At 39.5% G+C, this 27,814-nt stretch overlaps 2 protein-coding genes and 1 pseudogene across 5 annotated transcripts in view; all 3 read right to left on the bottom strand.

The window, feature by feature from the left end:
* The window catches only part of TNFSF13B (TNF superfamily member 13b), a 77,905-nt gene extending 50,515 nt beyond the window's left edge, over positions 1-27,390 (bottom strand). For 2 of the 3 annotated variants that reach the window (XM_059685097.1, XM_059685099.1), the window contains exon 1: positions 27,277-27,390. The gene's annotated coding sequence lies outside the window, so the exon portion shown is untranslated. Of the gene's footprint in view, positions 1-4,552; positions 4,679-27,276 lie in introns of those variants that run through there. The other variant, XM_059685098.1, reaches the window with a different exon arrangement.
* Positions 428-27,408, bottom strand: ABHD13 (abhydrolase domain containing 13). Of its 2 annotated transcripts, none has more exons than XM_059685094.1 (2): positions 27,277-27,408; positions 428-4,881 (listed from the first exon to the last, which is right to left on the bottom strand). In XM_059685094.1, the coding sequence occupies exon 2, from the start codon at positions 4,859-4,861 to the stop codon at positions 3,848-3,850; it is 1,014 nt and encodes a 337-aa protein (XP_059541077.1). In that variant the 5' UTR covers positions 4,862-4,881; positions 27,277-27,408; the 3' UTR covers positions 428-3,847. The 2 variants fall into 2 exon arrangements, with proteins under 2 accessions (XP_059541077.1, XP_059541078.1); XM_059685095.1 differs by lacking the exon at positions 27,277-27,408 and adding an exon at positions 13,811-14,300.
* On the bottom strand, positions 13,663-14,382 carry LOC132226778 (farnesyl pyrophosphate synthase-like; annotated as a pseudogene).
* Positions 27,409-27,814: the final 406 nt, after the last annotated feature.

Here is a 27,814-nt window from a genome sequence, read left to right as displayed (position 1 = left end):
GAGCAGGTTGAAAGCAACTTGAATTTTAAGTATATGCTGTACTGACAAAATATTATAAACTAACTTAATACACACTCCTCCGTTTCATATGAATATATGGTACTTTTTGTTAAAAAAGTGTCTCTTACCGTCTTACTTTTAAACTACATTTTTAAGATACAAAATATAAATGGAAGTATTTTTGTGCCATTTGGTAAAAACATGTTGACTACTATTTGGATGAATGCATTTCTTTTCCAACACAAGTGAATATATTATTTTTAATTAGCTAAGATGACATATATATGGTAATATAAATACACAGGAATACTTTTTCTATCCTATTATTTAAAAAATAAATGTCTGTGCTCTGTCATTTTCAACTTTACCTGAGTGATATGAAAATACATAAATTTAAGTGGATAATCAAAAGCATCTAATTTAAAAAAAATTTTTTTAAATCCATAATTGTTGTCAAACATAATAGGAGAAACAGAGAGGGAGAGGTTAGTGAAGGATTTCAGTATATCTCAACCATGACCTAATTTAAAAAGTGTCTTCTGTGATATCTTTTTAAAAAGTTTATCTATTTACTCCTAACCTCAAGAAAACAAGGAACTAAATAAAAACTACACTTCTACACTTAAACTGAGCTTGCAAAATAACATGTAAAATTGAATATGGCCTTCACTCTTTAATTCCATCAACAAATCTATTCCCACCTCAAACCAAATCTTTCAAACTTAAGAGATGAATATGAAAGCATGAGGTGGTATGAATTCTCATTCAGAAATATTACAACATAATTAATTCAGTGACACATTACCAAAGCTGGAACTTTGGTAATTATCATGTGTCTAGACTAGAGCTTATCATAAAAAGTAAATTTAAGCTGTCCTATTCAGCTACAAAATTCAGAATTGTAGCTCAGCCATGGTGGCTCAGTGGTTGAGCATCAATCCCGGTCAAGGCACATGCCCGGGGTTGCGGGCTCACTCCCATGTGGGGTGTGCAGGAGGCAGCCGATCAATGATTCCCGCTCATCATTGCTGTTTCTCTCTCTCTCCCTCTACCTTCCTCTCTGAAAATCAATAAAAATATATTTTTTAAAAAATCGAAATTGTAATGAAAATATCTACCTTACAATCAGAGTGCTTGCAAAAATATAGGGTAGTGGCAGCATTAGGTGCTCCAGTCACTTGGTTAGAAATGTCTGGTATTTAACTGTTTTGCATTGTTATGTCTCCTTTTCACCAATCTCACCAGTTATTTCCTAGACCTACATTTAACACACAACCTTTCACTTAGTTGCTCTTTCTATTAGTATTCTTTTATCTTCTACAAATTATTTTTCCATATTTTGCAATATCCCTTTTAGGATCCCTTTTGCCATTTCTCCCCAATAATCCCTTTTAAAACAATGGATTTTGATCTAAATAAATTATATCTTGCCATGTTTAAATATTTCCAAATTTACCATAGCTTAATAACTTAAAATTCATTCAGAAACTCCCAGAGCTGCTCTTGGATAAGTGAGCCAGAAATTAATACACAAGACGGACACACTCTATTCCCACTAAACCTATGAATCCAAAATGAAGTGACTCATTCAGAATTCACATTTTATTAACACCAAATGCTTTGGCCAAAAATTAGACACGTTTTGAAGAACTGATTTTGTTTTCTATTTCTCCCTATCTAAAGAAATATTCTCAAAAACAGAAATTAGGTACTACAACCCTAGAAACAGCCTCTTCCCTTTGCTGCAGGAAGAAAGGCTCCTTAACCCAAAGAGAATGAGGGTAGGGATGGGATACATGTACTTTACAACTTTTGAAGTCCTGACTTGAAAAAGAAAAAAAAAAAAAGACTGTTTATAAACATGGAGTATTTTAAAAAGCATAAAACAAAACACTGATGAAGAAAAAGCTTTTAGGCTTCATCAGCATAATATTTACAACTAAATTTGATAAATTCCTTCATAGTGTAGTAGATTAAATGATTACATGAAAACGTACGAAGGTACTTTATAAACTTCAAAGAATGATGAGTCTAAGGTTTTCCATGTAAGCTCATGTCTAAGTACACTAGATCTTGTTGTATTAAATTTTTTCCCTTTAGTACATTACTATTTAAGACAGTCATTCTACATAGCAATGATTGACAAGATGAAAAGTATCCTTTAATTGTCGTGAAATTATACATACAAAATACACTTTCCATGATATGCATTACCAAATTTGTTTTTAAAAGCATGACTTTTTTTACAATAATTTATAGAAAAACATCATATTTGCTGTAATTTAATGTTTTCTAAATATTGACATAAAGTGAATGAGACGAATGTTATTTGGCAAAAGTATTTCTAGCCCTATCTCCATAGAAAGAGTTTTTAAATTAAGGTCAAAACTACTGACCCATTATTTCTGTTCTAGCTGCTTGCACAAAGCCAATAAATATAGCCTAAATATTCAAAATATTACATTTAAAGCTGACATAATGCACAGAGCTCAAATACATCTAATTTTTGAAGATTGCTTGACACAACTTAGTACACTTATGTCTCAAAGCTTATATATATGTGTATATATATATATATATATTTAAGGTAAATCCTGCAATTTTAAGGAGCTTTTTTAAAAATTTTTTTCATACATTTCTATATGACTAAATACTACTTCCCACTGATAGCCATTTAATAGTTAAATGGGGTAATATGTTCTGTGATAAAAAGCTGTAGCATTCCTTCATCCCCACATTCCTACATGTAGAAAATAATACTTCCTAAAATTGTCTTTTGTTGCAGTTCTATTTTATAACTAAAATATTAAACCAAAGAACATAGCTTTTTTGTTTTTGTTGTGTTTATTTTCAGAAAGTCCAATAAATGACACCTTGGCTTTAGTGGGTTAGATATACCTAGATACTGGGACTTAAAAATCAAGAGGGAACTTCTGTAAAACAGTATGTACAATTATGTAATAAGAGTTCCTACTTTAATTCTTAAACAAGTTATCTTCATTATGACTGCCATTGGTGGTTTACCTGTAGACTTATGAAATTGATAAAAAGTAAAATTCTCTTTGCCACCAAAACTACAAATGTAAAAAAGTTCAAAGATGCACATTGAAGCTGCAGTGAAATTCTAAATTTCTATTTTTGCATGCCATGATCCAGACTGTACCTAACAAAACACAGTACATTTTTGTTGGAAAGTGGGGTCCCATTTATTTGTAAGAAAAAGCTGAATCTCAGCATACGCCAGAGCAAAATTCAATAGCAACCTGCACACAGGCCTCAATTTCACTTCTTGCCAAAACCAAAATAGTTTACATAAAAATAGATATAACCCAGGTTACCATATACATTGGTATATGACCAGTGCTATTTACATTAAAAACATTGCATTGCATAATTCAAGAAATAAAATATCATCATGCATTTTAAGGTGAAAAATACAGTTATAGAACTAAGCTTGTATACCATGATTGTCCCAATATTTACTAAAGGAATAATATCCGAAGGTTTCTCGTCTGTATCTCCCCTTCCACACCCAGACATTAACCTTAAGTATCAGATGGAGTGTACCACTTTAGCAACAAGAAACTTTTGAATATATTCTACTGGCATATTAAACTAAAGATACAGACACATAAACACATTGAAAGGTTTGATGAAAATGTATGAAATAATCCCAACAATTATAGTTTTTCCAATGTAAAAAACTATTTGGATCATCTTTAAAGAGCACTAAAGTCCTTTCAACATTTAATGTCACTCTTCAGACAAGTACAGATAGAACACACTTCTAGAAAGGAACATTCTTTATCATTCTGCACAAACTAAAATACAGTGCAATAAAAAAACATTATATAATTGTCACATTAGATGAAGTTTTTGCCATTTCTTCAGGAGAATGACTCTTTATTACTTCTTTGATGAACTGTTCAAGGCTAGTGAAGTAACCTTGGCACTGCCATGTGTCATTATGAGTTCCATCAGGAAAAATGGCTAATCTCTTAGTCCGAGATGGGGAGAGTTCATAAAGCTGCTTCATCATTACTGGTGGAATTAATTGGTCAGAGAGTCCAGAGATGAAAAGAGAAGGCATTCTGCACTGAGAAATTTTTCTGTAGGACAAAAATTTATTTTTGTAGCACCATAAAGGAAGGTAACGCATTGGAAAGAATGAAAATAAAGTCCTGGCCATATGTGGTATGCTTAAAAATGTGTTCTCCACCATAATGGCTGAAATCCTATGTGAATTTTCAGAAGCCAAATGAATAGCCACTGCTCCTCCCAAGGAACGACCAAAAAGAAAAATTTTTGTTTTGTCAAGGTCAGGTCTAGTCATCACATAGTCTAGCACAGCTTCAGAATCTAAGTAGAGTCCTTCTTCACTTGCTTCTCCATCACTTTTCCCATATCCTCGATAATCAACAAGCAAAAGATTAACTTTGAGGTTAACCAACATAAGCAATGCATTTGGTAACCTGTGACCTATGTTGCCTGCATTCCCATGAAAATAAATTATGGTTGGAGAATAGGGTGAATTGTCTCCAGTATATCTTACCAAAATAAGATTCAGACGCACTCCATCTTTGGTTCTGATAAAAATGTTTTCATGTGGAATACCAGTGGGCATGGGAACATAAAGGCGTGAGGAAGATGGCTGTTCTGGAAAATAGAGCAATACATCCTGGAATTTATATAGAATACCTGCTATTGATATGAATATTAACAAAAGTAAGATAATGCCTCCATACAGATGAAAAGTCACTATTAAAGGTAAGAGAGAAATACGGCAGAGCGCCCAAGACCAGGAGGCCAAGGTTATTAGCCATCTTTCAACGAAGTTCCACAGCATCCAGGACTTTTCCATTGTAGCTCTCTGCAAGTGTCCTAAAGAGAAAAACAGAGACATTATCAGTAATCCAACACATCTCTTATTTTAAAGTTAGATCCACGATACATATAAGTCTTGACACTAGATGAATCCTTGGAAGCCTCCATCAGTTCATCCACAAAAATGGTTGCTCTAATTTCCTGTCCCTCCTGTTAACAGTCTCCTTTCTCCCTCCAGTGCTATCACAGGCATCAAACTATATTCATTTTGTGAAATGTGCGTACTAGTATTTACTGGCAGGTACTTTCACTCATGTATTCTCCTTGATTTGATAGAAAATAAGTTGATGCCATGTTCCCAATTTTTTATATGAAGGAACAGGGAGGCACAGGAATAAGTATATGTGAATTGGCTGTATTTTCGTTTTATTTCCAGATAAACAGCCAGAAGTGGAATTGCTGGATCGTATTATCTTTTTATTTTTAATTTTCTGAGGAACCTCCATACTGTTTTCATGGTGGCTGTACCAATTTACATCCCACCAACAGTGAACAATGGTTGCCTTTCTCCACATCCTTACTAATATTTGTTATTTCTTGTCTTTTTTATACTAGCATTTTAACAGGTATGAGGTGATATCTCACTGTTTTGATTTGCATTTTCCTGATGAGTAATGTTTTCATTTCTCATTTGTATATCTTCTTTGGAAAAATGTTTATTCAGACATTCTGCCCTTTTATTTTTTAGCTACCGATTTATATGAGTTCTTTATATATTTTGGATTTTAAACCCTTATCAGATATATGATTTGCAAATATTCTCTCCCCTTCAAAGGTTGTCTTTTCATTTTGTTAATGGTTTCCTTTGTTGTTCAGAAGCTTTTAAATTTGATATAGTTCCATTTGTTTATTTTTGCTTTTGTTGCCTTTGCTTTTAGTGTCAGAGCCAAAAAATCATTACCAAAACTTATATTAAGGAGCTTACCAGTTTTCTTTCTAGGAGTTTGGTGATTTCAGGTCTTACATTGAAGTCTTTACTCCAATTTGAGTTAATTTTTGTGAATGGTAAGATAGTGATCCAGTTTTTCCAGCACCATTTATTGATATTATCCTTTCCCATTATATCCCTGGATTCTTTGTTGTAAATTAATTGACCATATATGTGTGGGTTTATTTCTGGGCTCTATTCTGCTCCACTGATTTATGTGCCAATGCAATACTGTTTTGATTACTACAGTTTTGTAATACAGTTTGAAATCAGGGAGCGTGATGCCTCCCACTTTGTTTTCCTTTCTAAAGATTGCTTTGGCTACTTGGGGTCTTTTGTGGTTCCATAGAAACTTTAGGATATTTTATTCTATTTCTGTGAAAAATGCCATTGGAATTTTGATACAGATTGTATTAAATCTGTAGTTTGCTTTGGGTAGTATAAACATGTTAAGAATATTAATTCTTACAATCTATGAGAATGGAATAGCTTTTCACTTAATTGTATCTTCTTCAATTTCTTTCATTAATGTCTTACAGTTTTCAGTGTACTGGTATTTCACCTCCTTGGTTAAACTGATTCCTAGATATCTTACTCTTTTTGATGGAATTGAAAATAGGATTGTTTTCTTTATTTCTTTATTTCTCTTTCTGATAGTTTATTTAGTGCATAGAAACACAACATATTTTGGAATTCTACAGCATTACTGAGATAGTTAGAGGGCAAACCTGATTAAAGAGGTAGTTAACAGACTCTAACCTATCAAGACCAATCTGACATAATATTGTCAATATTCTTTTTACATTGTAGGAAAAAATATAATTAAACAAACCAGAACAAGAAAAATAAAATATTTTCCTCTCTACCTGGAGGTTTTCACAGCTAAACTTAAAAAATAATTTATTTAAATTAACCATTAGTTTCTAATATTGTATTTTCAGGAAAAATAAGTAATACTTTGTCTTTCCCATATGATTAAAAAGAAATTTCAGATTACTAATATAACAAAATATGTAAAATCTTTTATATAGTCCTTATTGCAATTTCATACCAGTGAGTCAATACCGATTGCTATTCTGTATTGATAAAGCCATAAATACTAGGGGGATAAGTTAAAAGAAACAGAAATTCTCTTTGTGAGCCAGAGAAAAATTAAAAAATGACTTATTAGAGACAAATTTTTTAAAAATATTGCTGAAAAATACAACTGATAAAAATACAGAAAAAAGCTATCAAAAGTCAACTTTTTAATCAAATAAAAAATGTATGCATGCTGTCTTAAAATAGCAAGAGGTAAGGCACATTACACATTTTCTTATATATTTACCAAGTTTAAAAGACATTAAATTCTTTTACTACATAACTATCAGAAAGAAGCCACTCTTACATTTGGTACATAATTGTTAATGACTAATTTTTAAAACTATACTGTAGCCATAAGCTAATAAATGTGGCATTTTAATTCATCATGTTAGGTTTAAACACTACAGAAATATAAAATAAAGTTAGAATGGCTATAAAGATGAGTTAGATGATTTAATAGATTCAATTTTTCACTGTTATTTCAGCATATTTACTATTTTGTTAAACAGATTTTAAATTTGAATTCTTGTTCAAATGACTGCACATAAACCCATAGTATTTTTCTGAAGTTTCTCTGAAATCAATACTGCCACCCAGTTGCAGAAAGTTTTATTACAATGAGCACTATACTAGAGAAAAGCAGGTATGTCAGGTAAACAAAAACCCAAACCTAAAAACTATAGAACCAGTACCTGACCACTAGGTGTCAGAACTAGTTAAAAATCAGACTGAAAGAGTAAGCCAATTACAGGAAATACTAAATCATTGTTCCTGGTCAACAAAAAAAGGCCTTTCACAATCTATGACTGTTATTTTACCAATAGCTTAAAGTAGACAGGGCTACTCTCTATATCCATTTGTTGTTGTGGATAATTCTCAGTAACATATCTGATCACTTAACATTGGGCAAGTATGAAAACACACTGGCATTACCTGTATACATCAAAATAAAAGAATTATATGTAATAATTAGGATTAACAAGGTTTGGGATATAAAATATAAATATACTAGAGCACTGTAATATTTCAAAAATAAATTATTTAATATATTTCTTTAGTGAAAAATTTTACTTTTTTTTTCATAATCAGGCCAATCATTTGTGAGAAGTATCAGAGAGATGGTTAACTCAAACATAGTAGGGGAAAAAGGCACAAAAATTCCATCAGTCTTAAAGGCTATGCCGGGGTGGGCAACCTTTTTGTGAATGCGTGCCAAAACCAGCAAAATCTCTGACTCAAAAATTCCTCTGCGTGCCAACGCTAATTTTTTGAGAACATGTTACGCCTACTTGATATCTCTTAAGGTGTATGTATGTATGTGAAGAACCTTGAAGAAATAAAATTCATTCGAGCGACAAAAACACAGTATATGATGATGAAAAATACATTTATTTTTTAATGTATGCATGTACACTGATAGTCCAAATGAAAACTTTATGACTCCGTTTGATATTATCAGTGGGACTTTTGCTGCTGCACTACTGATGACCTTCAGATATGCACGAGCTACTACTTTCATCCGTCAGGCTACTCCTATTAGGAGACTGAACAAAATTCATCACTGAGAACAAAGATTCACAAGCGTATGTGGATGAAAACATGGAGAGTAACGCTGTTGAAAAGGTTTTTAAACAGAAAAAATTTTCTGGAATGGCATTCCAAGTCCTCAATAGTTCGTTTTCGACACTTCTCTCTGGTACTCCTGTCTCTAATCGCTTTTTTTCAATGTTTTCCAAGTCAACTCTAAGGTCAATAAATTTCTGCTTCCAAAATTGAGCTACTCTGAAATTCAATCAACTGCATTTCAATGTCAGCCATGTCTATCCATGAAAACATTTGTAAGTTTAGTTCCTCCAGTTTCATGCTGTCTGGAAACCTCATGAATTTTGCTGAATCTTCCAGTTCTCTGAATTTCGCAAATCTTGAGAAGAACTGCTCAATAGTTGACTCAATGATGTTTAAAAATAGCTTTTGAAGGCTCTGACAGTCTGTTCTGTCATCTTTTAGGAGGTCTTTGATGTACCTCTTGAGGTTTGGGAAATATCTAAATCTCTCACCATCCACATCCCTCTTAAAGACTTCCAGTTTCTTTTCAAAAGCCTTTATGTAACCAAACATAACATCAAGTGTCTTGCCAGTTCCTTGTAATTTAACATTTAAGTCATTCAAATGTTCACAAAAATTGTAAATGGAAGATTATAAGAGAGGGTTTTGCGTGCCAGCACAAGTTACTGGCGTGCCATGTTTGGCACACATGCCAGGGGTTGCCCACCCCTGGTCTATGCTATCATATACCTATCTGCAGAATAATCTTGGGTTTATCACTTATTTCCAGTCTGAATTCTTTTTTCAATAGAATGAGAACTTAAAAATGCCTACATTATCAAATGAAATTTTAAAAAGCATTTATAAATGCTATAGATCTATTAACTTTATTTGCTTTTATGACCTAGTATTTTTGGCATTCTTAACTGTGTTCTGCTCAAGTTAACATAAAATCAGAATTTACCACACAACTATGAGAAAAAAAAATCTGAAAATTTGAAAAGGACATGATAAAGCATTTCTATAACCCAGATAATCCCCCAGGAGTGAATTGACTCAATTTTCAAATCAAACAAAGTGTATAGCATGACTTAAAAAACCTATTGCAACACTAGACAAAATACAAAACTTCTAATATCTAGACAAGGCATATTTTTAAATTCAAACCACACACACACACACACACACACACACACAATCTATATAGTTAAAATGTTCAATTATTCAAACTGAAAAATAATTGTTTTAAGTAGCTTCTTTAGTTTCTAATTTCAACATACAATATTGAATTTAAATAGACCAGGAACTATGTTTCTCTTTTTCACTACTGTATTCCCTACTAGGTAGTATAACACTTTACATATACTCAAGAGTAAAAATTTTTTAAAAAAACAATCCAATAATATATCTGAATTATCAAACTTCTGCTCAATCCAGATTTCTTTCCACTTCTAAGAAAACATAACTGTATTCTGAGCACCGGGCACATGTTTAAGAGTGGATATCAGAAAAACTGCATATTTGAGTCCATTATTGGTTAGGTAAAATATTCAACTTGCAGTTTTCCACAAAGCATTCCTGAAACATCACTTTTTAACTAAATGACTTTGTGATAAACAAACATAACCTTACAATGGATTTTTAAACGATGAGAGTCAGAATAAAAGCCAATTCATTTTGAGGAACATCTAGTGGAAGTCTATTTTAAGGGCAGGTTAGTAAAAACTGCTCTGGATTGTCTACTTGTCTTTTCTAATATGTTTATGGCACACTAATGGTCTAGAAAGAGACCTCCACTCACTGACTGCCTTATTTTTACATAATCCAATTGCCAATAATTTCTGCTCCCTGGTCTTTATCATAAGGGAACTAGAACAAGCAAAATTAATACAGGAAGAATTTTTTATTTACTAAATTTGCTGAAACTATCCCAGATGTTATGATAGTTGATGTAAATGAACAGTGTCTCTGATACAGTCCACTGTAAGTTCTACAGCAAGCTTTATGCACATTTTCCATTTATTTTGCTAATAAATTGAGTAAAGAGTTAACAAAAACCTTTTCTCTCCATAAAAGAAATTACCTCTGGCTAACCTTCTAGCATGGTTTCCCTGGAAACCTCATAAAGGCAGGATATCAGTTATGTTTCTAAGCAACATTTTGTGTGCTAAACCTGACCACTATTGGTAAGCTAAACCTAGATTGAGCAGACAGGGAGCAGGGCTACACATGCCATGTGAGAAGTAAAAAGAGTGGGCTTTTCTGAATGGTACATAATCTGCAACTGGCCTGTCCCTCGGCTGAATCCTGGACACTATGCCCATGTGCTGTTACAAAAGATATTGTCTGTGGAGCACAAAACAAGTCAGGAGGCACCCACCCACGTGTCATCTTTCCACTAGCCTATTCTGTCACTCAGGAACAATATACCTGATGCTGATATCCTGGGTTTTCTATCTCATTTCTTTCAACAAAGCAGAGAGGCTTGTGCCAGGGATGGTCCATTGGGTCTTGTGAGTGTGAATGCCCAGCTGAACACAAGACCACTGCTGCTGGTCATGAAGCAAACGCAAGGTGATTAGTTACCCTCTAAAGCAGTGGTTCTCAAACTTCCTAATGCCGCGACCCTTAAATACAGTTCCTCATGTGTGGTGACCCCCAACCATAAAATCATTTTCGTTGCTACTTCATAACTGTAATTTTGCTATTGTTATGAATCGTAATGTAAATATCTGATATGCAGGATGTATTTTGTTACAAATTGAACATAATTAAAGCATAGTGACTAATCACAAAAACAATATGTAATTATATATGTGTTTTCCGATGGTCTTAGGTGACCCCTGTGAAAGGGTCGTTCCACCCCCAAAGGGGTCGCGACCCACATGTTGAGAACCGCTGCTCTAAAGTATGTCCTTTGGGGCAAAATATTTATAATATGTGTTGCCAGGAGAGATGGATTATTTGCCAGGTTCTTTTCCATGCTGAAATGCATTTGCTGATATCATCTTAGCATCATAAACAATCAAGAGGAATGCTGAGTTTCATATATTCAAAGTTCAATCAAGCTTAATACTACTTAGAAGGGTGACTTACGGGGAAAAAGGATTAGATCTGTGGAGAAGAGAATCTTAGTCAACCAATAAACTCTCATCTCTCATGCTTCAACATTACTAGAAGCCTGGTGGGGTCTGGCCGCCAACCCCGATCGGGGGCGGGGCCAGCCAGGGGGAGGGGTTGGGGTCGGTGGGCTGGCCCTGCCCCCTGATTGAACTCCCGGTTGAATTCCTGGTTAAGGGGACAATTTGCATATTAGCCTTTTATTATATAGGACTAGAGGCCAAGTGCATGAAATTCCTGCACTGGTGGTAGTGGGGGGGGGGGGTCCTTCAGCCCAGACTGTACCCTCTTACAGTCTGGGAGCTATCAGTCGGACATCCTTAGCGCTGCCATGGAGGTGGGAGAGGCTCCCACCACCGCTGCTGCGCTAGCCAGCCATGAGCACGGCTTCTGGCTGAGTGGTGCTCCCCCTGTGAAAGCACACTGACCACCAGGGGACAGCTCCTGCATTCAGTATCTGCCCCCTAGTGGTCAGTGCATGTCATAGCAACCGGTTGTTCTTCTGTTTGGTTGATTTGCATATTAGCCTTTTATTATATAGATTATGTGTTTAACCTTATGTCTACATCTCAAATAAATGTCTTATTACCATTTCTCACTTCTGCCTTTTGCCATGTTACCACACCAGCTGTCACATGTCAAATGTCTCTAATACCTGTCTGTAAATTTAACCATCCCTGGTAACTCAACTACTTATTATCATGAGAATCTGATGTAGTAGCTCTTACAATGATCCTATATAATAAAGAGGTAATATGCAAATTGACCGTCACGCCTTCACAAGATGGCTGCCTACAACCAGGCCGGCAGGGGGGTTAATGAGAGACGACCAAACGACTAAACTGCAGGTTGCGTGGGGCAACCAGGCCAGCAGGGGGCCTGTGAGGGGCAACCAGGCCGGCAGAGGGCAGTTGGGGGCGACCAGGCCAGCAGGGGGGGCTGTTGGGGGCGACCAGGCTGGTGGGGGGGGCAGATAGGGGCAACCAGGAGGGCAGGGGGGGCAGTTAGGGGCGACCAGGCCAGTGGGGGGGGGGGTGCAGAGTTGGGAGTGACCAGACCATCAAGGTGGGCAGTTGGGGGCGATTAGGCTGGTGGGCGGGGGGGAGTGAGGGGTGACTAGGCCAGCGGAGGAGGGCAGTTGGAGGCAACCAGGCTGGCAGAGGGGGGGTGGCAGTTAGGGGCAACCAGACAGGCAGGCAGGTGAGCAATCAGGAGCCAGCAGTCCAGGATTTTGAGAGGGACGTCCAACTGCCAGTTTAGGCCCGATCCTGGCACGAATTTCGTGCACCGGGCCTCTAGTCACTCATAAAAAGCAAACCTCACTTGCTAATAATTCTAATGTATTTTTCTCAATTCACACTGTAACACCATATCCCTAAGTGGCACCAAACATTAATTCTTTCTCAGCTTCCAGTATATTCAAATTCCTGTGTTTTCCCCCTCTGACCTACTCCAATTTAAGCATTTTCCAAGGTCCTATCTACTTACCTTCTTTCTCCTCAGTGATTTCATTCTTTATCATGGCTCCAACTATCATACTTGTGTATGAAGTATTTCCATTGTCTATGTCTACTCCATCTACATCAATTTATCTGTTCCTTGAGTACCTGATGCTTCATCAACATCTCAAAATTATCCAAAACTACACACTTCTTCCTCACCGAACATTTTGCATGCTATATGTTTTTTAGAAAAAAAGCATGTGTAAACAAATACATATATTTTTTGAGGATTTATTGTAATTTATTGAGAGCCTCTCTCCACCCTGGCACTTTATCCACTTACAGATCTTGTGTGCTAGTCTCAGAAAGATAGCTGGGGGTAGAGGCAAAGAGTACTGCTTGATGAGACCCAGAAGGTGGCTGCAATTGTCTTCCTCATACTACATGAACATAGCCTATAGATTCAGCTCCTCATAGAGTGCCTTTACTTGGGCCACCTTCTCAGCCTTTCTACCCATAATTATCCTGCAGGATCTGGCACTGTTCCAGAGAGGCCCATTGCAGACATTGAACCACCAGCCAGCTGCATTTGTTGTCCTGGGTGTCAGTGCCAATCTTGCCCATCACATTGGAGTCCCCAAAGAAGTCAAAGTAATCATCCTAAATCTCAAAGAGTTCTCCTATCTCCAGCAGGATCTTCCTGGCATTGGCGTGTTCCTTCTCCCCATCAATGCCCACCATACACGTGGCAGCAGCTACAGGAAGAGAGAAGTACAAAGCTATCTTATACTTGACAATAGATTTGTACCTCTTTCCAGTGAATTTGCCAAGATCCATGCTGCCCTGGGAGGCTATGATGAGGTCCAGGGTCTGTTCAACCTCAGTCTGATAGGAACTCTGCAGGAAGAGTTCCATCAGGTTCAGGTAATAGGGATGCTCCCAACAATAGAGCTTCAGCAGTCAGGAGATAAATGCTTCCAGAAGTATAGCATCATTGATGGCATCCAAACCTACACCTGGCTTCTGATACCAGCAGATCTGCCCCCATCAGGTGAGGGATGATTCCCTGTCATCTGACACCAGGAAGAAAGCTTAGAGCAGTTCCACACACCAGCCCACAGTCATGGCCAGTTGGAGACTATCAGCATCCTGCTTTGTTAGTTCCACCAGGTCCTGAAATGTTATCAGCACCGTCATTCCCCGTTAGTACTTCCCTCCAATGACACTGTACTCCAGGACCTCCTTGAGCAGGGCAATAGCATCTTCTGTATCTGGATGCCCCATGTCATCCTCAGTCAGTACCTTGACAATCTGGGAGAAGTGCTCGATGAAATTCTGCTTTTTTTGGACATAAACATCCAACTTTTGGTCTCTATTCATTCTGAGGGAGGAGTAAAATACTCTGTTCCTGAATGCCAGTTTTTCAACGAATATATTTTTTAAAAACATATGTTTGATTCTGAGTGTCAATATATATGATAATCTAAAATTATGTTACAGTATCAAAAATAGGCATATTATTTAACATGCACAGATCTTATATTTGAAGTTTTAAAAGTCAACCTTAAAAATGATGTTGGTGCTTTTTATTTAGATGAAGTAGTTAGAGATGTCATATTGATATTAGTAAATAATTCTCAAGAAATAATCTATTAAAAGCATGATTAATTTTTATAATATATAGACAGGTAGATATATTTCCTTTTAAAAGAATGGTCTTAAAGTATAAGCGACATATCGATGTATTATATAAGCACTTTCATCATATGAATGCAACTTACAGATCTAGTAATGATCTTCTTAAGAATTTTATGGTCCTCATTAACTTACTTAGTTCACATTTAGTGCTCCATGTGCTTCCTGACTTTAAATATTAGCCCATTGTGACTATATAACAGCCAATTTAAGACTAAAAATACAAACAATTTAAAGCTGTAAAGCTCTCAGAACCACCATGTTGACTAGTGTTAGCTGAGCAATAAGTCAACGGAGAGATAGGCACATTCAACTTATCTTAATCATCTCATATATATACTTGGAGGATTGCAAATGGTTTCATTTCTAAGAAAAAATATTTAAATAACTATTCTATAGACTGATGATCTATATATATAAAAGCCTAAGCTACTGGAACAACTGGAACAACCAGTTGTTGTGACACGCATTGACCACTCAATGCAGAAGCTGCCCCCTGGTGGTCAGTGCACTCCCACAGCCAACTTCCCCCCGGCCAGCAAACCTCCCACAGTCCTTCCCCCTGGCCAGGCCCTGGGCTGGGATGGGGAATCGAGGGGTAGGTGGTGGTGGACGTGGCCCTTATCCCACGGGGCCAAGGGCCGGTTCCCTCCTTGGGTCCGGCGGCCAACCTCCCACGGTCACTACCCTGTCCCTTCCAGTGGCTGGCAGGCTCCAATTGGCCTGCCATGTGGCAGGTAGCGAGAGACAGAGGAGGGAAGAAGGCGGCCAACCTCCTGTGGCCCCTCCCCCTGGCCAGCAAACCTCCCGCGGTCCCTCCCCCTGGCCAGTAGGTCCTGTCCTTCCCCCGGCCGGCAGGCCACAGTGGAGGCACGGTGGCGAGGGGAAGAGTGGGGAGGCAGGGAACCATGGGGTGGTCAGGTGCTGATGGTGGCATTGGCATCTGGTGTCTGTTCCTTCTGCACCTGGCCTGGCGACCGTCACCTCCTCTCCCAACCCTGCCCTGATCACCGGCCAGGCCTAGGGACCCCACCCATGCATGAATTTCATGCACCAGGCCTCTAGTTTAAAAATAAAAGAGATCAATACCAAAGTTATGCCCAATACAAGGACAGGTCCCCGAGGAATTCTCAAACCCAGTTCTCACAATACAAGGACAGGTCCCCAAGGAATTCTCAAACCCAGCCTGGACCACTGAAGTGATCCCAAGGTTGGCTTTCAAGCCTCATGAGATTCCACTTCACTTTTCCATACTATTTAAAAATTAAAGACAATGCTATAAATATGTGTGTTTACCTGCTATGTGAATCATAGTGCCTAGGTACTATAAACTATTTCAAAATTATAAAAAACAGTTCTTGTTCTTAAGTAGCTCATGATCTACTCAGGAAACCAGACATAGACATATAGAACTGTACGTGTCTAACAAGCTTATTTAATTACAGATGACACAAAGAAAATCAAAGAAAGGGCCACAGTTGTCCTTAAATATAGGAAAATAAAAATAAAATCTTAAGCATGTGTCCTTTACAATATAGGTTTAGTAATATTTAAATTCCATCATGCTTGATTACTTATAGGAACCCAGTAAAAATGTATGGAAACTTTTTAAGGATTTCATTTACTTTCTATCAAACAGCTGTCTATGACACTCATTTTTATTCATTTAAACACAATTTTTCACAAGAACTGGACGTGTTCAAGCATAATCTAAATAAATACTTGGCATGGACAGTGTAGAGAAAATCAGAGCAGTTGAACTGAATTAATGAACTTTATAAACCTGAGATCTTTCTATGCCAGTGATTCTCAAAGGGTGGTTCCAAGGCTCTGGGGTCACCAAGGCCCTTTCAAGGGATCTTGGAAATCAATTATTATAATTACAAAGATGCTTTTCCATTGTCTGACATTTGCATTAAGGTGAAAAATCAGTGGGAGATAAAACTGCTGGTGCCTTAGCAAGAATGGTATTGGCACCAAAATGTAGAAGCCACTCCTTGTATTCTTTATCACAATGAATTCCAGGAAATGGGATGGCAAAATCAGTTTTATTTAAGAATATCATTGAAGAAGCAGTTAAAATTATTAATTATATTTCACCAAAATGAGTACATAACTTTTAAACACTTTGTGTGACAAATGTTTGACATAAAGCACTAGGTGCTGTGTAATGAAATATGAGTTGTGAGTTGAGTTAGCTGCATTTTTTAGGTGGCAGCATTCTGACTTAAAAAGACAAATAACAAGTGGTTACTCAAACTCAAGTGTTAGGTAGACATTTTCTGGAAAATGAATGAAGTTGGCAATAGCTTCCTATGACTTAAACACTTTTGTGATTAAAGCATCATATTAACAAACTAGGGGCCCAGTGCACGAATCTGAAAGGAACTGTGGGCTGCAAAGCTGCGGTGGACACAGGGATGGGTCTTGGCCCATCCTCCATGCCCATGCCCGGCCCCTCCCACAGTGGCCCCTGGTCCCCTCTGCTGGCAGCCCCACTCCCACCGCTGCCACTCCCAAACGCTAATGACACCAGCCCCACTCGCACCCACAGACAGCGCAGAGCAATTGGGGCCAGCACCACCAGCGGGTGAGAGCGGGGCTGGCACTGTCAGCGCATGCGAGCCGTGGCTGCTGCCCCGATCGCCCCTCAGGAACAGAGGGAAGTGGAGAAGCCCTCAGGGGAGATCAGGGCTGGCAGCCACCGCTTGCACCCGCTGACAGCGCTGAGTGATCAGGGCCGGCGCAGAACGCTGGCAGCTGTGCGTGCGAGCAGGGCCAGTGCCATCAGTGGGTGCGAGCAGCAGCTACGGTGCCAGCAGTGGGTGAGAGTGGGGCTATCGTCGGCAGCGGGTGCGAGAGGCAGCTCCGGTGCCAGCAGTGGATGAGAGTGGGGCCAGCGCCAGCAGTGGGTGCGAGCGGGGCTGGCACCGTCAGCGTGTGCAAGTGGTGGCTGCTGCCCCAATCACCTCTCAGGAGCAGGTGGAGGTGGAGAAACCCTGAGGGGTGATCAGGGCCGGCAGCAGCTGCTCGCAACTGCTGATGGCGCCAAGCGATTGGGGCTGACACTGGGTGCCGCCAGTGGGTGCAAGCAGTGGCTCCAGCGCTGGCAGCGGATGCGAGTGGGGCTGGTGCCGGCAGCAGGTGCGAGTGCCCTGCGGGGCCATGGCATGCGGGAGCAAAGAATTTTCAATAACCACCAGAGGCTCGCCCTAATGATAGCAACTAGCGCCCTGCCTTGGACTGGCACCCCGCTCACCAGCTCCACTATCCCACTGCGGCCAATGCCCGCCATGTTCCGTGCTATGCCGCCTGTTGCCAACACCTGCCATGTTTCGCATGAGCCCCCGAATGGTCAGTGCACATCATAGCGACTGGCTGTCCAGTTGTTTGGTTGTTTCACCGTTCAGTCTATTAGCATATAAGGGTTTTATATATATAGATGAGATTTTGAAAACCTATTAAACATGTCAACATTTGCAAGATCTGCTCAATATGGCAAATTATTATTTTCCAAAGGACTGATGAATGGTGTCACAAAATCAGGCATGGATTAAAAATACAAACAAAAAATCCCATTTACCACTGGACCAAAAAAATTAAGATACCTAGGAATAAACTTAACTAAGGAGGTAAAAGACCTGTACTCAGAAAACTACAGGACACTGAAAAAAGAGATAGAGGAAGACATAAACAGGTAGAAGAACATACTGCTGTTCATGGATTGATAGAATCAACATCATTAAAATGTCCAAATCTCCCAAAGCAATCTATAGATTCAATGCACTCCCCATTAAAATACCAAGAGCATATTTCACAAACCTAGAAAAAACTCTCCAAAAATTCAACTGGAATAAAAAGACTCTGAAAAAAAAAAACCAAGATGGCAGCATAGGTAAACACCGGAGTTTGCTGTCTCGAACAACCACTTCAAAAATACAACTACAAGACGAACGGACATCATCCAGAACCACAGGAAGGCTGGCTGAGTGGAAATTCTACAACTAGAAGGAAAGAGAAAAGCATACCAAGACTCAGAGGAGGCGCAGTGCAGAAGTAAAATACTAAGGTACAAAGGCGCACACAGAGCGGGCTGGTGGCTGAGGGCGAGGCTGTCGTTTTCAATCGGGAGGGAGTCTCAGGCTCTGAGCTCCAGTTCCGGGCAAGTCTCTGGGGACCCAGACTCATACAGGAGAAGCAGGACTGTCTAGCATCGGTCGGAACCCAAGGGCAGCTTTCTTTCAGAGGGGCTTGCAGCGACTGCTGAGACACTGAGAAGCTGGGCCTCTGAGAGCAGCCAAACTGCTAGCCCCGCCCTGTTGATCCCATGGGACCCGCCCTGCCCAAGTCCTGCAGGAAGGCTTTTGCTGGATAGCCTCAGGCAGAGGCTAGATTAGCACCTCCCTAGAGATCCAGGAGCCAGTGTACCAAGAGGTCAGAGTGGGACCATCCAGTTTGCAGTTCCATGGAACCATAAAGGACACACTCAGGGGGCAGACTCAGTGAGCACCAAAGCCCCCTTGAAGCAAGTCTTGCCCCGGGGGGTGTCTCCAGCACAGAAGTTCTCCCACTGCAGATACAGCTGATTCTCACAGCCAATTGGCCTGGAGGTCAATTCCTCCTAGTGATACCTACAACAATCAAGGCTTAACTACAACAAGACTGTGCACAAAGACCACAAGGGGGTGCACCAAGAGTGTCCTCCTCAGGTAATTGGGGAGGCTGAACCACTGGGCCCTAGAGGACACTTAGCACAGAAAACCACTTTATCAACACAGGGAAGCATAAAAAATGCAGAGACAAAGAAAAAGGACACAAATGACAGAAATGGAGGAAAGCAAACTACTGGATTTAAGGTTTTTCAAGAATTTTCTAGAAACTGCTGATAAACTTAATGAGACCTACGAGAAATCTAATGAGACCCTCAAGGTTGTGATAAAGGACCAACTAGAAATTAAGCATACACTGACTGAAATAAAGAATATTATACAGACTCCCAAGAGCAGACTAGATGATCGCAAGAATCAAGTCAAAGATTTGAAATACGAAGAAGCAAAAAACACACAACCAGAAAAGCAAAATGAAAAAAAGAATCCGAAAATATGAAGACAGCGTAAGGAGCCTCTGGGACAGCTTCAAGCGTACCAACATCTAAATTATAGGGGTGCCAGAGGAAGAGAGAGAACAAGATATTGAAAACCTATTTGAAGAAATAATGACAGAAAACTTCCCCCACCTGGTGAAAGAAATAGACTTTCAAGTCCAGGAAGTGCAGAGAACCCCAAACAAAAGGAATCCAAAGACGACCACACCAAGACACATCATAATTAAAATGCCAAGAGCAAAAGACAAAGAGAGAATCTTAAAAGCAGCAAGAGAAACAAAGTCAGTTACCTACAAGGGAGTACCCATACGACTGTCAGCTGATTTCTCAACAGAAACTTTGCAGGCCAGAAGGGAGTGGCAAGAAATATTCAAAGTGATGAATACCAAGAACCTACAACCAAGACTACTTTATCCAGCAAAGCTATCATTCAGAATTGAAGGTCAGATAAAGAGCTTCACAGATAAGGAAAAGCTAAAGGAGTTCATCACCACCAAACCAGTATTAGATAAAATGCTGAAAGGTATCCTTTAAGAAGAGTAAGAAGAAGAAAAAGGTAAAGATACAAATTATGAACAACAAATACACATCTATCAACAAGTGAATCTGAAAACCAAGTGAATAATCTGATGAACAGAATGAACTGGTGATTATAATAGAATCAGGGACATAGAAAGGGAGTGGACTTACTATTCTTGCAGGGGGAAGGGGTGTGGGGGATGCGGGAAGAGACTGGACAAAAATCGTGCACCTATGGATGAGGACAGTGGGTGGGGAGTGAGGGCGGAGGGTGGGGTGGAAACTGGGTGGAGGGGAGTTATTATACAGACTCCCAAGAGCAGACTAGATGATTGCAATAATCAAGTCAAAGATTTGAAATACGAAGAAGCAAAAAACACCCAACCAGAAAAGCAAAATGAAAAAAGAATCCAAAAATACAAAGATAGTGTAAGGAGCCTCTGGGACTGCTTGAAGCGTACCAACATCCAAAGTATAGGGGTGCCAGAAGTTTCCTCAAAAAGCTAAAAATGGAACTCCCATTTGACCCAGTGATCCCACTTCTAGGAATATATCCCAAGAAACTAGAAACACCAATCAGAAAGAATATATGCACCCCTATGTTCATAGCAGCACAATTTACAATAGCTAAGATTTGGAAACAGCCTACGTGCCCATCAGCAGATGAAGTGGATTAGAAAACTGGGTACGTCTACACAATGGAATACTACGCTGCTGTAAAAAGGAAGGAACTCCTAACATTTACAACAGCATGGATGGAACTGGAGAGCATTATGCTAAGCAAAACAACTCAGTCAGAAAAAGATAAATATCAAATGATCTCACTCATTTGTGGAATATAATGAACAATAAACTGATGAACAAAAACAGATCCAGAGACAGAGAAGCATTGATCAGACCGTCAAACCTCAGAGGGAAGGCAGGGGAGGGTGGGGAGAAGGGGGAGAGATCAATCAAAAGACATGTATGCATGCATATAAACCTAACCAATGGACACAGACGTTAGGGGGGGTAATGACATGAGTGGGGGGGAGGGGGTAGAGGGGAGGGAAAGAATGAAGAGATAAGGGCATATATGTAATACCTTAATCAATAAAGAAAAAAACAAAAACCAAAAAACAAACAATAGATTTTATTGTAACAGAGACAAAAAGTTCTTTGATATGCGTTTCAGATTCCACAATGTAAATGACCTTTAAGAAACTACCACCTGTTAAGTATTGTAGTACCAGAGAATATCCACAATAGTGTCCTGGTGCATGGATTCTTGCACATTGAAAGGCAATTAACTGGAAGACATATTTTAATATTGCTATTTGCCATTTCTATATAACAGAAGTGTCCGAGATTAAAGAAAATTAGTAAAATGCATATGAATATGATATATAAATTGATTAACAATAACATGATATAACAACAAAAACATGATATAAAAACAACACAGCTTCAGAATGTCAACAAAAACCACCAAATTCACGATCGACAATGACAGATCAAAACAGAGGTGTGTGATTGGCACTAGGGAGAGCTTTATATGTATCACGCATGCAGGAGTCAATATTTATTTATTTTTAAACTGCCAGTGCACGTCATATGTACCAGCTGGTCAGTCAGAAGGTCAGACAGATGTACAGTCGGTCACTTAGCCTTTTATATATCTAGATTATCTTAAAAGACTATAAAAATACTCCTTTCACAACTATAAATTTGTGTGGGCCTGATTTTTTTCCATATATTTCATCTAAAACAACCTACTGTGTGAGAATGAAACATGAAAATCTGCCTATCTTCTATTAAGCAGACATTAAAGATATTTACAAAAATGTAAAACGATGCCAAAACCAGTTTGGTTCAGTGGATAGAGCGTCGGCTTGCGGACTGAAAGGTCCCAGGTTCGATTCCGGTCAAGGGCATGTACCTGGGTTGCGGGCACATCCCCAGTGGGAGATGTGCAGGAGGCAGCTGATCGATGTGTCTCTCTCATCAATGTTTCTAACTCTCTATCTCTCTCCCTTCCTCTCTGTAAAAAATCAATAAAAAATATATTTAAAAAAAAAATGTAAAACGATGCCACATTCCTTGCTATTTTTTCTAAAGACAATTGTTTTGCCCCCAAAAATGCTACTATGTTAATATGTAATATATTTTTTTACTGTTATTTTGAAACTAGAGGCCCAGTGCACAACATTCATGCACTTGGGGGGCGGGGGGTGTCCCTCAGCCCAGCCTGCGCCCTCTCACAGTCTGGGAGCCCTCAGAGGATGTCTGACTTCTGGCTGAGTGGCACTCCCCTGTAGGAGCACACTGACCACCAGGGAGCAACTCCTGCATTGAGTGTCTGCCCCCTGGCGGTCACTGCGTGTCATTGCAACTGGTCATTCTGCTCTTCAGTCAATTTGTATATTAGGCTTTTATAATTTTGAAATGACAAAGTTTAATTTTATAACCTACCAGTTTTAATTTCTAATACAATAAATATATCTATATTTAGTCCACACATATAAAAACTCTTTGGAATCCTCAATTTTTTTTAAAATGTAAAGAGGATTAGAAAGTGTAAAGGGGTTCTGAGAACAAAGTTTGATAACTACTTTTCTATACTGCCTACCTATATACCCTTATTGCTTTTTTTCCCCTAGAGACTATCTCCTTCAAATTTAGAATGATGTACTACGTTAAAACTTTTGTTCATTTAATATATATTCAGGTTACTAAAGCTTGCAAGATACTAGAAGATAAATATCTTTAGTAAAAACACCTAACATTCTTCAGCTTTCCAAAGATCATAAACATAAGACAGATGAGAAATTTTAGAGAGTACCTTTCAGCCTGGTTTAGGCCCTGAGTGAGGCTTTTATCCAGTTGAGTGCTACATCCTACATTCTCAGATCACTACATAAGTCCACAGTTAAATGTGGTGCCCCATTTTGATCTAAATTTCTACATTTGTAAAAGGAAAAGGTGTTATCTGAATAACCCCTAAGATCTCACAAATTCTATTTTACAGGCCATAGAAAAATAAAAGGTAAAGTTGGAGAAATATGCATTAGATTATAAATAATAGTATCTTTACAAATAGAAGGTTGGTGCCCCTGGTTATGTGATTTTTAATAGTAATTGAAAAGTTACTGAGAGACATTAAGTATGCACCCAAGATTAAAAACAGGTCTCTAGAAATCTCTGATGTGCAAAGATGTAGTGATTTTATATTTCAATTGAGGTTTGTAAAATACTTTATTCATCATACATTTTTAGTCTTCTTCCCAGACCTCCATCATCAAAATAACATATTTTTAAAGATCTCATAGTTAAAATTATAGAATATAACTTTGGCTAAACAATCTTTATGTAGAACAGCATATATAGTATGTTTTAGGAGTGTGTTACTAATGAGAGGAGAGAAAGAAAAACCAGGAAATAAGTATACAAGGAACTGTCATGCGTTGCCATGAACTCGGCAGTGTTTGTTCTGTGCTTTGTTAATAAAACTTAGGTTATTCTCTCCAATAAAAAGTAAATGATGGCAAAACAGTACACTGAAGATTAATTCCAAGTCTAGAGTAACAACCACCCTAAACTTCCTCCTTGCCAAATGATTTTATTGCTCTCCCTCTGACATTGGTAATCTATTCAGATCACTTTACCCAGCAACATTTTATACATAAAATTAAAAAGAATAACAACTTAAATATATCAAGAACTAAAACTCAAACTGCAATGGTACATTTTAATTATTACAGTCCCAATAATTAGCAAAGTAAATCAGACAAATATGTTATTCTTTCAGTTACAGATAAAATTAATTTTAATGAAGATAAAAACTGTCTCACCAAATAAAGGTAAATGCTAATTATTCTAATTACTTGTATTTGCAAAAGTTTACATTGTATTGCACAGTGTATATTGATTTACTGATTTTGCCAATAGTAAAGGGTCTTTGAAAACTACAAAAGATTTTACTTATATGGGAATTTTCTAAGAACCATTTGATTAAAGGTTAACCAATTATAAATAAAAATATCCTAAGTCATTAGTGAACTATTACTTTTAAAGCTCCTTAGAGTCCATCTTAAATTAATAATTTTAGGAATACCTTGTTTAAAGAGAAAAATTGCTCATACATTAAAAAATACCTACAAGTGACAGAACAATGCGTAGGTTCAAGTGAAAACTGTACAAAGTGGAAAGCAAATTCATGTGTCACTGCTGACATCGACATTACAGGGGAAGACTGAGTATGCCATGGTGCTCCGTAAGTACTCTGGGAGAACTCACAGCTTCTCATCACATTTCAGGTAATACAGAACTCAGATCCAGCCTTCCTGCCTGAGTACATCTCCTTTTCTGCTAAGCATGGGGCAGTTAAGAAACCATGCCAGCTGCACAGCTGAAATGGAAACACAAATAGCTGCTCTCAGTCAGTGTGCTGGAGACACCACAGAATAAATCATCTATTTCCCTAATGGTCACCCACATGCCATCAATAATGAAAAAGCGTGTATTAATAGTCCTGTGGGACAAATGAACATAACTGCCTATGAAAATGTTGGATAGTAATTGAACAGTTCAGACAGCATTTTAAACTGGGATTTAAATCTGCTTGAGCAGATATTTCAATTATACTGGGCAGCAACATAATCGTATTTTTGTGCGTTTTCCTTCACTTGAAGTATGGAAGACAGTAAATACAGTAAACTCTTGACAGAAAAAAATGATAGATTATTGTCACTTAGGAAGCCAATCCAATTTATTCAAAGATTATAAATATCCATAAGGAAGAAAATGGTAAAAAAAGAAAATCTACAAGGCTATCAATGCAAAACAGATGTTTGAATTAAGACAAAGAAATTCAGGAAGTTTCCTACTTACAAAGGGGTAATGTTCATTGTTAATGTTTTACTATAAACTGCATGGATGAAACCTGTAATTTATTTTCTTATGAAATCAATGTTACAGAAGAAGTGTCTCAGGCCAGCTCATAAATGCATGAAATCCCAGTTCATGTTCTGGAAATTCTACACCTTCATAATTCCAGTAACACCTATAAGAAGCAGTAACTGAAAATGTACTAATTTAGCAGCAGCCTATCTTATCAGGGAAAAATCTTAATTAGAATAAATTAGAAGAACTAGAACCTTCTTTAGGTGTATTCTAAAATGAGTATAGAAGGGCCTCAGGCATCCCTGAAGTGACTAAATAAGAATTAGAAAAATTTTAGAACCTCTGAGAAATAAATAAGTTCTGAATTAATGAAAAACAGAGATAGAAACACATTTTCCTGAGATAAGTGACAAGAGAGGGGAGATCACAGGAGGGCGTTGGGTTAAAGAGTCCTGTACCCAGCACCAAGCCGTATTGTTAACCCAGGACAGCTTGGTTAGTAAGTCCTCAGAAGGCGAGGGGCGTGAAATGGGCCGAGGAGGCAGGTGGTGTGCCAAGATCTGTTTGTAGAGGTTCACAGGCTGGCTGGCTTTCATCATTTCAAATTAACTATTAATGGGAGGCAGTGTAGTGCAGTGGAGAGTGTCCTGGGGCTTGGTCTGTTAATAGCTAGGTGGCTTCTGCCAACTCTGCCTCTCCAAATACGTTTTCTCGTGCGTTTAAGGGGATGAAACAGGTAAGTGCAAAACTGCTGAGATCAAATGTAAAGCACAGTCTTAGTAAATGTAGTTACTTCTGTGAGGCAAAACTTAAGGTACTGTCAGGGCAGAGTCAGTGAAAGTAAGTACAGCTACAAGTTCTCCTAGGCTTGGATTGACTGAGTACGTGCACACAGGAAGTAATTGGAGCAATGCCTTATTTTACTGCCAAAACCCAGCGCAGGTGGAAGCTGCTTCAGAAAGTCTTCCCTGGACCTCTACTCCCTGTTGCCAATCATGCCACATTCTGCACTTGGTACAAAGGAATGGGGCACGTACTGTTATAGGATAACTCATTTGCTTTCCATAGACTCTGAGTTCCTGATGAGCGTGACTTCGTCTTGTTCAACTCTCAATGTTCAGTAGGTAGCAGTGCCTGGCACATAGTCTCTTATAACGATTACTGAATTGTGCAGTCTATGCCTTAAGTAGGATAATTTATGACATAACTCTGGGACGACTAAATGTTCTAGTTTAGTGGAATAAAATGTAACCTTTTAAAGTAAAAGATAGGTGATTGACCGAAGCCTGTAGACAAATAAGTATTAATCTGTGCCCAAGAATCTAGGAGAGGATCAATGAAAATCAAACATCACCACTTAAAGCCCAGATCCTCTGGTGCATTTCCATTCAGGTAATAGTAAACATATGCAAAAGCTGTGGAATAAAGGACTTGTGCTTGGTCACGAGACCTTGGGTAATAATACTAGTAACGCGACTTGCAGAGAAGAATTGTTCACAAAGATCGACAGCAAAATTGACTTCAATTGCATTGGGGGGGGCGTGCGGGGCGGGGGGGGGGGGAGAGATCTCCTGCTGTTTCTTAAACACCCAAAACTTCCTGCCCTGAAACCCGAAGGTGTAAACCTGTTAGAGACGTGGCTGGGTCCGGGCTACTACAAGCCTCAGACCTCGAAGCTGGGGTTTTTATGTCACTTTTCATCCGTGTGCGGGGGTGGGACGGGATGATTTCCATGTATTGGTTTGCACTCGTTACTAGAAAGACACTGACACGTTTAGGCACCGTCCCAGCAGGGCACCGGGGGCCTAGGTACTGTTTCCACAAAGGGCGGTCCATCTGGGTCGCTACCCGCCGCTGCGGACTCGGCTCCTCCCGGCGCCGCCGCGGCGGGGAGCGGGCGCCGCAAGGCCTGGGCGCGCAGCCCCGCTCTCCCGAGGAGGCAGCTCAGGGCCAGGGCGCCAAAGAGGCGCCCGCCAGCCGCTCCCCCTCCCCCCGCCCCACCCCTCCAACCCGCTCCCCGCGACCTCCCTAGGATGAGCGGACCCCGCGGCTCTCGGGATCCGCACCGCACTTACTTAGACCTGCTCGCGGGCTGCGCAGTCGGCCGCGGACACGCAACCAGATGCCGCGTAGCAGCGTCCCCGCGCGCCGCTTCCGTCGCTCCACATCGTCCTCCTCCCGGCGAGGGGCCGCCGCCGTCGCCTCAGTCTAGCCTAGCTCTAGCCGGAGGTCCTGCGGCGCCCTCTCGACTCCTCCACTTCCGGCCCACACGCGGTGTCGCCAGCAAATACTCCCGGCGGCTTCCACATCACCAGCTCTCCGCCTCGCTCCCTCCGTCTCTGCCAATAGTGGGGAATGCGCATGCGTAGAAATCGAGGCCCGGGGCGTCCCTGAGACGGTGGCCGAGACGGACAAGATACGTCGGCGCCTGGCCGCAGGCATTTTCGAGTTTCCCGTGGGATTGTCTGCGCTGCAGAGGGCTGTCTCGCGACCTCCCCGCCCCAACGCGAAGACTCTGGGGTGAGAGCTCGGAACCCACCAGCTCTCGCTGCTGAAAGCACGTTTTCAGAAGAAAGGGTCTGGCTTAGAGGGCTGTTAGGAGTAGAGGAGTGA

The sequence above is a fragment of the Myotis daubentonii genome, chromosome 2 (assembly GCF_963259705.1).
Source record: "Myotis daubentonii chromosome 2, mMyoDau2.1, whole genome shotgun sequence".
Classification (NCBI taxonomy): domain Eukaryota; kingdom Metazoa; phylum Chordata; class Mammalia; order Chiroptera; family Vespertilionidae; genus Myotis; species Myotis daubentonii.
This window is presented reverse-complemented; position numbering and strand designations above follow the sequence as displayed.

Bases quoted from the DNA above. Each gene is read 5' to 3' on its own strand.
- ABHD13 (XM_059685094.1), bottom strand. From the start codon at position 4,861: ATGGAAAAGTCCTGGATGCTGTGGAACTTCGTTGAAAGATGGCTAATA.